At 35.7% G+C, this 10728-nt stretch overlaps 2 protein-coding genes across 2 annotated transcripts in view; both read left to right on the top strand.

Moving 5' to 3' along the window:
• Nucleotides 1-996: 996 nt before the first annotated feature.
• On the top strand, nucleotides 997-8028 carry krtcap3 (keratinocyte associated protein 3). Its single transcript, XM_084394114.1, has 6 exons — nucleotides 997-1118; nucleotides 1694-1878; nucleotides 3674-3733; nucleotides 4967-5155; nucleotides 5500-5634; nucleotides 7126-8028. Exons 1-6 carry the CDS (start codon nucleotides 1106-1108, stop codon nucleotides 7219-7221), a joined length of 678 nt encoding a protein of 225 aa, XP_084250240.1. The 5' UTR covers nucleotides 997-1105; the 3' UTR covers nucleotides 7222-8028.
• A 1633-nt stretch (nucleotides 8029-9661) lies between these two features.
• fzd3b (frizzled class receptor 3b) overlaps nucleotides 9662-10728 on the top strand; it is a 28936-nt gene continuing 27869 nt past the window's right edge. Inside the window, exon 1 of the mRNA XM_084394102.1 lies at nucleotides 9662-9949. The gene's annotated coding sequence lies outside the window, so the exon portion shown is untranslated. The remainder of the gene's footprint in view (nucleotides 9950-10728) is intronic.

The raw sequence follows: 10728 nt of genomic DNA, 5'->3' as shown, positions 1-10728 counted from the left end.
TATATATATATATATATATATATATATATATATAGCAAGTGCTTACATTTTTTGGAATCACTGTAGATTCTATTAATCATCTAGTATTATTTTTTATATTCACTATTTCTGGCTAGATAATTGATTCATTGTTACTAACTAACATTTTTAAACAATCTAATTATTTTAAAGTTAACACTATTAAAAAGTTATTTTGAAATGACTTTACTTAATCGTGAAAAGTACATTTTAGCAAATTATTTCCTGAGTAAACTGTTTGGTAAGGGTTTCGACGCTTTGATCAATTTATTGCAATACCATTAAAATATGTGACGTTCTGATATCATCTGACAATAAAATTGTATGTTTTCTGTAAATTTTCTCTTCATTTTCCAATATGCTGACATTAATCTCTATCTTGTTTTGCTGATATGCCGTTGCATTGCTTTCACTTGTCTTCACTCTAATATTTGCTTAGTGCTGAATCTGATAATGTGGGTGTGTCGCTGGAATATGACAGGACTTTGGACACTGGTATTGTTTTGTGCGTCTCAGTAGATCAGTAGATTCATTGTTTGAATAGTTGGCATGGGCAGACAGATGCCAGACAGTGTTTGAGAGCTACAGTGAACCTCGTGAAACGTGGATTAAGTGGTAATACAGTCTGACTGTAACATAAGAGGTGCATCGAAGAATCCACGTGAACATAAGGGAAAAGCTAGAAAATTCCCGGATGGCAGTGTGCAGTGCAATGCAAAGCAAAGCAATGAAAAAAGACACCCAAACGTTATATAGTATTATATATTGATTAGCCATTTCAAAAGTTTATCAAGTGCTTATCAAATGCAGTAATCCAGCAATTTTATTTTTTGATTTGCAAAATTTAATTAAAAAAATTTAGTTACAGAGGAAACTCTCTTACAACTAAATATAGGTCAATAATGTCTGAGGTTTTATTTGTGCTCTTCTGAATTCGCATTGAATGACCTTTGTATTGTGGCTCCTCCCACTTCCGCTGTACAGGTGAGGCGCGCGTGACGTCGTAGAGCATGAAGGGAGGAACCTGCGTTTTATATCCATGAAGTTTTTCTTTCTAAACTAAGAGCTCAAATACACAGTTACAGATATGTGTGATTTCGGTAAGTGACTCATTTCTTTCTTTTTTATTGCACGTACGAGAATTATAGTTGACTTATAGTTTAATTGAAGACATAAAAAGAGGGTTTCCAGAGAGGAAAGCCTCCGACAATCAGTTATTTGTTCTCGCCAAGTCTGTTGTAATATTTACATTTTTCTCGTTTTTTATTCACTGTAGAAAAGAATATTCTTGAAGCTGGATGAACCCTTAGACACATTATTTTACACTAAATCCTGCGAAAGTAGGCCTAAATCAGCGCAGTTTCATAGTAGTAGACACAAATGTCATTTGTGTCACGCTATAAATGTACACAACTATAAACATTATGACCTATATAAAAAAATCTGTTAATATATATTGCAAAAATATTATATATAATATAATGTATTGAAGCAAAATGTATGTATGTATGTATGTATGTGCATTAGAATATAAAATATCAAAACTAGTATCTTATTAAGCACAAAAGCACTGGTTAAAAATCATGGCAAAATGTTTACTAAACGTAGCAGTATTTGTGTAGGCTATCTAATGCAATGACATTTGTAAGTGTGAAAGTACACTATATTAATCTAGACAAGCAGAAGGGTCCTGGGCGGCTGATGAAGAAAGGATTGACGCTCATCGTCATTGGTCATGTTAATTTCATCCTGAGCGCTATTCTTCATGGCAGCGTGTTACGCCACATATCCAAACCCAGCAATGAGATCTCAACGGAGTATACCATATCAAACATCATCTCCGTCTCCTCGGGACTGCTGGTGAGTGATTACGCTTATGTTTGTTCACTTATGTCCCATCTGTAGCTCCTAAACTCCCAGTGAGTCTGAATCCTGAGAATATTTCCTCAAAAAGGGCATAGTCACATCTACTGCTTATAATTTGGGTGTGCTGTGGTTTTCTTGTTCACCCAAATGAACTCTGCATATGCTGTTTTTACACATATTTAACACATTCAATTTGTTAGGCTTCCTGAGCAGTTTTAACATTTCTACGTTTTCCCACAGAGCCAGAAAATGAAAGGGTGCTTTCACACTAGCACTTTTGGTACGCTCATGGGTTCGATTGATGTCGCAGTTCGCTTCGTTTGATGATGTGAACGCTGCTTTCAGAGTGTGTTCACACTTGTAATTCGGTTCTTTTGGTCTGGAGTGGTGGACCAAAAAAGAAAATGATACATTTAGTCTTGGTTCGATTAGCATTTGAAGAGTTCAGATGCAAAAGCCTCTAAGTGCCATCTGAAATTTTCATATAGAATGATCATTTTTATCAAGCTCGTATATTTAAGTTCAGTAATTTCACTTAAATGACAATTAATAGGTCATTTTCATTGCTATTTAAGTGAAATTACTGAACTTAAATGTACGAACTTGATGAAAATAATCATTCTAGAATCTAGAAGAAATTTTCAGATGGCACTCGTTTTTTAACACCGAACTTAAAGATACAAAAAAAAGGGCTGTTTTTATGACACAGCCTATATTTTGCGACAGGAACTTGTCAAACATCCAGAACAATGCCTTGTCAGCACATATATGATGAAGCTGAGAACTCGTGAAGAGCCTATAAAATGTGTAAAGGAGTCAAAACAGCGACAGGAATCCCTCCGTTGTCACACACACACACACATATAAAGATCTGCTGTGAGGAGATGTGGTTCTGATGCTTGTGATGGGCAACATCGTGAATATGATGAGAAAAAACAGCTATGCCTGAGCATTCTGTCCTTTTTAGGGTCGCATCTTGTCCCATTTTTGGTTTGTTTACATGTCTTTGGACCATGTTGCGTTCATATTTCAGTGGTTTTGCTGAAACCAAACACCACTTGTTTGGTTTTGCACCAGGGTTCGTATGGCAGCATTCACACTTATTCAAATGAACCGTACTAAAAGAGCAATCGCACCAGAGTTCGTTTTAATCGAATCGAATCGAACCAAACCTGACAAGTGTGAACACACCCTCAGACCGTACCCGGGTCCGAATAAAAAGGGTGGTCTGGGGTACGGTTCATGTCATCTCTGGTACGGTTCGCTGCTGATATGAACGCAATTGTACTAACTCACGGAGGTGAACCGCTATTGATGACGTAGGCCATGATTTGATAAAACTGTGTGTTTGTGTGTGTTCTCCCTTCTTTTCTTGACAAGAAAACACACAGTGCAAGCAGAGAATGTATGTCTCAATTCTGCTGCACTCCCACGTTCATTAGAACATTTGCAGTACATTCGTGGCAGATAGACGCAAGTGCCATTATGTGTGTTCAAAAATCTGAATATTAAAGTGAGGCGAGCAACTACAGTATGCATTTGGCTGATTTGCCATTTTGTCAATACTATGTAACTGAGATGAACAGCTGCTGCTTTGATGACGCAAGCCTACCACGGTTAGGACCCAAATCATATCATTAGTGCTGTTGAATCGATAAATCACGATTAATCGCACCTAACATAAAAAAGCAATCGAACTCTGGTTCGAACCAGGTAATCAAACCAAGTGTGAAAGCACCCTAAAATTCCACTTCTGTCCTCAAACGTTTTAAAATTATGTTTTTCTCAGAGCATCGCAAGTGGAATTGTTGCAATATTGGTGTCGAGGAATATTACCTACTCGAAACTAGTAAGTAACCTTTTCTCTGTTTTAGTGTTATATTTCGAAGGCCTTATCGCGATTGTTCTGTATACCACTACAAAAATACTATGTTCTTTCCCTGTATCATTTATAGTCAGCATGAAACAGAAGTTGCGATAAGTCTTAATTGTGACACACAGTACTGTGCAAAAGTCTTCGGCGCACATACCTTGAAGTATTTTCACCCCAGTAAAATGGTTTTAAGCCAGTTATTTATTTATTTTGCTATAATGTGTCAGTGGGAAATATCAGTTTACATTTCCAAACATTCATTTAGCCATTAATTGTAATAATCCAGTGAGATTTTTGTATGCACAAGGAGTCTGATAACAGCCGGTATGACCTGATCTCATAATCACTGAGTCCGTCGGTGAATACATGGAGAAACAGGAAAAACTGAGACAGATTAAATCCAGAAGAACTGCGACAACGTCTCCACTTGAACGACACTTGAAGAAACCTTCCTGCAAAGCTACAGTACTGTGAAAAGTTGTAGGCACTTGTGTAAAAATGCTGTAAAGTGAGGATGCTTTACTTTATAGATGTTATTTATCAATTAACTTCTATAACTAAATCAAACCAATATTTGGTGTGACCACCTTTTGTGTTAAAAACAGCTTTTGTCCAGGCACACTTGCACATAGTTTTTCGGGTAGTTTTGCAGGACGGTTTCTACAGGCGTCTTGGAGACGTTGTCGCAGTTCTACTGAATTTAGATGTACATGTTTCTTCATGTAATCCTTCATGTATTCACAGACGGACTCGATGATGGTGAGATCAGATCATACCGACTGTTATCAGACTCCTTGTGCATTCAGAAATCACACTGGATTATTACAATTAATGGCAAAATGAATGTTTGGAAATGTAAACTGATATTTCCTATTGACACTGCAGCCAAATATATAAATAACTGGCTTAAAACCATTTTTTGGAGTAAAAATACTAATGTGCCTAAGAGTTTTGCACAGTACTGTTACTGTATATCCGAGTGAAACGGCTTCTCTAACAAGAAAAAATGTAAACAGCTTTTTTAATGCCAGCAAACACGATGTCATCAGAGAAGAGATGTCACTGCAAGAGGAAGGGGAAGTTATTATGATTCCGAGGGCAGATAAAAAATTAAAATAAAAAGAGAGCGATATTCCGTAATAAAGCAAGAATTGTCCATTTTGATTTTATGGTGACATTAACACAGCTCTGTTCTTCTGCTTCCTGCAGCACATCGGTCTGTTAGTGAGTTCCTTTCTGAACACCCTGCTCACGCTGGCATGTTTATTGGGGTTGATTTTGGCTATCAGTCTGACTATTTCAACCGACGGGAGCGGCCTCATGAAAGGATGCAATTCCACCAACAATGCACGTTCTCTGGTTATCGTCAACTGCCCTTTTGATGCCACTCGCATCTATGTGAGTCTTTCCACTGGAAAACATCTTAAAACTACAGCGAAAATATTTTTAGAAATGCATCTGTATATACACATACAGTATATATAAGGATTTCTGAAAGATCATGTGACACTGAAGACTGGAGTAATGATGCTGAAAATTCAGCTTTGCCATCACAGGAATAAATTACATTTTAAAATATATTCATATAGAGAGCATTTCTTTTAAAATGTAATTGATCTAATAAATTTAGCCTTGATGAACAAAGGAGACTTTTTTTCAAAAACATTTATAAAATGTTAATTATTCCAAATGTCTGACATTGAGAATCTTGCGTATGAAGACTGAACTTGTTTCTCGTCCAGGACACAACCCTTGCTCTGTGGTTCACCTGTGCTGTGTTTACTGTGCTGGAGGCTGGACTGTCTGTGTGGTGCTTTATTGTGGGTCTCCAATTAAGAGGCATCGGACCCTGTGCTCAAAACTACATCAGAGAGCAGGTACAACTCTGAATATTCATGCAGGCGACTCCGCTGAATTAACCTGGTGTGTGTCAAACCAAAATCATTTTCCTAGGGATTTTCTATGGACTGATTATGGAAATGATTTTGCAGGGTTCAGAGCTCTTTACATTTATGCATTTAAGGCAGAAGAAAGCAGGTGGTTTTATTCAAAGCTTCTTACATTGCATTCATTTTTACATTTTGTCAGCCTTTCAAAGTGCTAGTTTTTGAAAACGATACCGTTATTATCTCCATGTAAACTACAAAAATGTGAATTTGTGAAACCGGAAACATCATGCACGTTATGTGTTCAGTTTATTTGTTTCTTTGCAAAGTGACATCGCCAACTACTGGCCTGGCAGCAGAATACAGCATTTTTAGTCATTTTCGCGGATCCGTGTGGACGGAGATTGTTTTAACAACATTGTCATCGTGAAAAAAGCACAGGAAAACCTTTTTTGTTTTTAGTGCATACAGTAGCTGTCATGTAACTGTACCCTGAATCTTCAAACAAACCGGTTTCAGACTCTTTGAGATGAGGTGATGTGCAATGTTTATTATGAGATGTTATTTATTTTTTTCACTTTTGATGCAAATAAATCTATTGTTTGAGACCTCCACAACAAAATGAGAAACGGTAACACGTTATAATAACGTTCAGTTGTAACATCATTTATTAAACATTTATGAAACGCATATTCATGTTTTGTAAATGATTAGTTAATCATTTGCTAATCAATTGTAAATGACTTATAACTGAATCTACAAAACATACAAACAATAATTAACATATCACTTATTAATCATTTATGAACGCATAGTCATGTTTCGTAAATAATTTGTTAATCATTTACTAATCACTTGTAAATGACTTGTAACGAAATTTACAAAACATAGAGTATATCACTTGCTAATCATTTATGAATGTTATGTAAATGATTAGTTCATCATTAACTAACCATTTTTATACCATGGTCTGGGTGAATACTCGATTCTGATTGGCTGCTGGGTGTCCATTAAAAAGTGATAGAGGACACCTAGAAATAAACCGTCAGGCGTAAACAGAGAAAGCAAGTTATTGTTTGTAAAAACTTTAGATTTCGATTGTAAAACTAATTAAAGTATAAACTAATGTTTTAAAAATGTGTTATTTGGCAAGTGACCATGGTATAAGCGGGTTAATGCCCTTCGAGGTGTCCATTGTCAGGTATTAATGGACTTTGGCGGAGGCAACTGTCCTCCGCTGCGCGTCGGCTGGTTCACACCTCGCCGTCGTCCATTAATACCTGACAATGGACACCTCGAAGGGCATTAACCCTTACATAAATGACTTGCAACTGAACGTTATTATAAAGTGTTACCTGAGAAACCTTTAAAATAGCATAATTTGGGCACTTTAATTCTAAAAAGGTCAATTAAAAAACATAGGGATTAAAAAGAGCTATAATATGAGCTCTTTTTAATTAATGTGATTGTCTTTCATAACAGCTGGAAGAGGAGGCCTTGGCGTCAGGATCAAAGATGGGCCAACACCACACAACTCAAGGAGAGCGTCTCATTGCACATCAGTCCGCCAGCGCTTAGAGAGAGGTGGGACATTTACTGTGGTGAAACGACATAATGCAAGTTTTCATTCATATGGAGTTACATTCTTCATTAGTATTAATTAATAATGTCAATTGTTCTGTAGATGATTTGAAGCACTGAGGTTGTGAAACAACAGATTTTATGCCAGTTGAACTCAAGTCAGTTGATGATGTTTGGTCTGAATGTGTTCAGTCTACTCATATAGATTGTAATTAAACCAAAACCATATTCATTGTCATTTTCTGTAACTGTATACTGTATTACATGTTGTGCAGTTATCGTTTACATGGAAACTAAACGCCCAACTTATTTTAAATTTGTTTTATATGATGTTTTGTTATTGCGCTCCCAATGTCAAATATACCAAATACTGTTTTATTTTACTTTAAAGGAAAGCAACTGCTGTCTAATGTGCCACACAGTGAGCTTTCTATAGCTAGTTGTCATACAAAGTCCAATATGCAGTATAGAGAGTGTGCCTGAGCGCCGTCAGAGACGTTAATCTGGGGTGGATTCAATGATGCAGAGAAAATCTCACACTCACAGATAATCTAGTGTGATTACAGTAGTTAAATATTGACAGAGACATGACTGAAACTGTCAAAACACAGAGATTTCCCTCTGCTTGATGCATTCAGTTTCATTTCAAAAGACTGCGTTTGTTTAGAGAGCTGTAATATAGTTTCATTCCTGACACGTTACTCAAAGTCCCTCATCTCGATGCAGAAAAGCGATTTATTATTTGTAATATTGTGGTGTGTTGTTATCGATGTGCATTATATTTGAATAAATACATTTTAATATAAAAAAATGAGTTTTCAGAAATCTAACTGCTCCATAATGATTTTTTTTTTTTTACATTAGGCTGTGAAATGTTTTTGACATGCAGATATAATAAATTCATTTTAGATTCCACAACTAGAGTTGAAATGGTGAACATTGTTCTTTTATATCTACACTTTAAAATAAGTTTTACACATTTGCTATAATGTTTTAGTAGTTTTATGAACAATTATCTAAAATGCAATTAACATGGCATGAAAAGTATGTTGAAGAGGATGAACAACATTTTCTGAAGACCCACTTTCACTGATCCTTTGTTAGATTGGAAAAATAGTTCTCTAAGACCTGTTTTGTGCCCTTGTGCCTCCTGTGATCTCACACTGGCCCGGTTTAATTCCATATGTAAGTTGTAATGTGTTCTCAGTGTTATGGTAAAGCTGACCTCACTTCACTGCACCTGTTGGATTGCTGGACATCTGCTGTTCACTCAATGCATCAGAGACAAAAGAGCGTCAGGGACAAAAACCTCTACGATCTAGATTATCAGACTCCCAACTATATGGTTATTACTTTATCATTTAATCAAGATAAAGAGAAAAATGCATAATAAAATAACCTGTTCCCCTGGTTTTTGAGGTCATTGTGAAATTTAGTTTGAGAGAGTTTTATTACATAACAAGGAATAGCATAATGTATTCAGTTATTTATCGTTTTTACCGTATATACATATTTTTCCCATTATTTTTTATTTGTCACTGCTTTGATTCCTGTGCAATATTGTATAGTTCCTCTGTTAATAGCGATTAATAGCATCTAACATAAAAGTTAGAGTTTATTTAATGTTACATATATATAAACACATATGTAAATTCAAACTTTTATGTTAGATGCGATTAATCTATTTGACAGTACTACAAAAGATAACTTTTAAAAATATATTTTTTTAAATAAATAAATTTTTAAACTCTAAAATATATCAAATATAATTCAGTTATATAAGAATTCACTCAGTTTTCGTTTCGAAACGACTTAAAAATGCACCGTTACTCAGTGTCGGAGAAGGACATGCGCAGTTCCTTGAAGTCGATTCTCGCTGTCTTGAGGAGGGGGCATAGAAATACAATAAGCTGAAAGATAGGAAATTACTATGAAACTTCATAAAATGGGCGGGTATATCTGCCGGGAGGTTGTTTATATCTTGCCAGGTAGGTTGTGTCCAAACATTAAAAATCATAGTTTAAGCTTTCACAGTGTATTTTCAAATTAAGCGGTTATTAAAGTTTCTGAGTACTGTTATTAGGGATTGTGTCGACCGCACGCAGAGCTGTTTTGGTCACAAGGCGCTTGTTACTTTTCTCAGCGCTGGTGAGTTTGGACTAATCACAATCGTTAGTGGTTATAGATTTTAGGTGTATTATATTTGAGAGAGCTAGGGTGGATTTTTTATTTGTTTGTCAGATATTAATCCTTCGAATTAAGGTACTTAAACGATTATACATATTATTAAAAAATATTTTCTGACAAGACAAAAAACGTCGTGGGATTTAAATGCGGCTCAATAGCGGTCTGTGCCGTTGAGCCTCCAAGCGCCCCCTGGAGGAATAAAGGTGTATGTCTCATTGGAAACAGCTGAAGGTGGGGCGAATCGGGAGTTTCGTTGCGATTGTGAATATGCAAAGCCACCGGGCAGCCGTCCGTGACGCTCTTCATGTGCTCGTTTCGGGTAGTTTACGATTTTTGTGTCCATCAGCGTCTCAATGCAAATAAGCAGCCGGAGCGAGTGTTTTCATGCTGTGTGAGTGTCTGAGTGAAACTGCAGCACGGACTTCAGTGTGTTACATGATTGTAGGTGCTGAAATCAAACCTGCAGCGTAAATCTACACCGAGAGACACGCTGTATAGTGTCATATGGAGAAAACCAGATGATCTTTGCCAGGGAAAGGTAAAGTTTCATATGCATAATATTGCACGCACTGTTCAAGTGTTTTAATCCACATAAATATGTGGTTTTAGCATATATATATATATATATATATATATATATATATATATATATATATATATATATATATATATATGGTCTACTGTTCCTGTCTGTAAATGCATGTTGATTAATTTTCAGAAATGAGTAATCCCATCATATGTTACACTGCTGACACCGCAGACCTGTGTGAAATATCTGAAATTATTTATATATTTATAACACACGTATAATGCAATCTAAGGTGTGCATAGGTTTGTCTATAATGATTAATTTGACATGTCTAGTAATGTGTGGTGTTTTAGAGAATTCATGAAGACTTTTTTCAGATTTTTAATGTCTGGTTTCGTAGATGGTTGTGTGTTTGTAGACTCACACAAACGTGTTGTAAGGGGGATGGGATGTTTACACTGGATCCTGTTAATTCAGATTCAACACAATCGGGATTAAGAAGGGCTGATGAAATGGCATGAGAAAGTGTTACGTATTACTCACTGCCCATATTACTCGCTTTTCTCACAAATTGATTTGAATTAAATGCATTTATGTTTAAAATGCTCAGTTGAATTCTATGTGTGTTAGGCCTAACTCGTGAAGAAAAGTAAAATTTCAGCTGAATATTCAAAGAATAAAATATGAAATTATATTTTGCATAATGAACAAACTATTTTTAGCAAGGTTTTTAAATTAAATATATAATATATAATGAAATTAACTAGGCTAGAATTAATAATATTTTC

Source organism: Rutilus rutilus, assembly GCF_951802725.1.
Source record: "Rutilus rutilus genome assembly, chromosome: 21".
Classification (NCBI taxonomy): Eukaryota; Metazoa; Chordata; class Actinopteri; order Cypriniformes; family Leuciscidae; genus Rutilus; species Rutilus rutilus.
The sequence above is the reverse complement of the archived record's forward strand: the minus strand, read 5'-3'. Positions and strand labels throughout refer to the sequence as shown.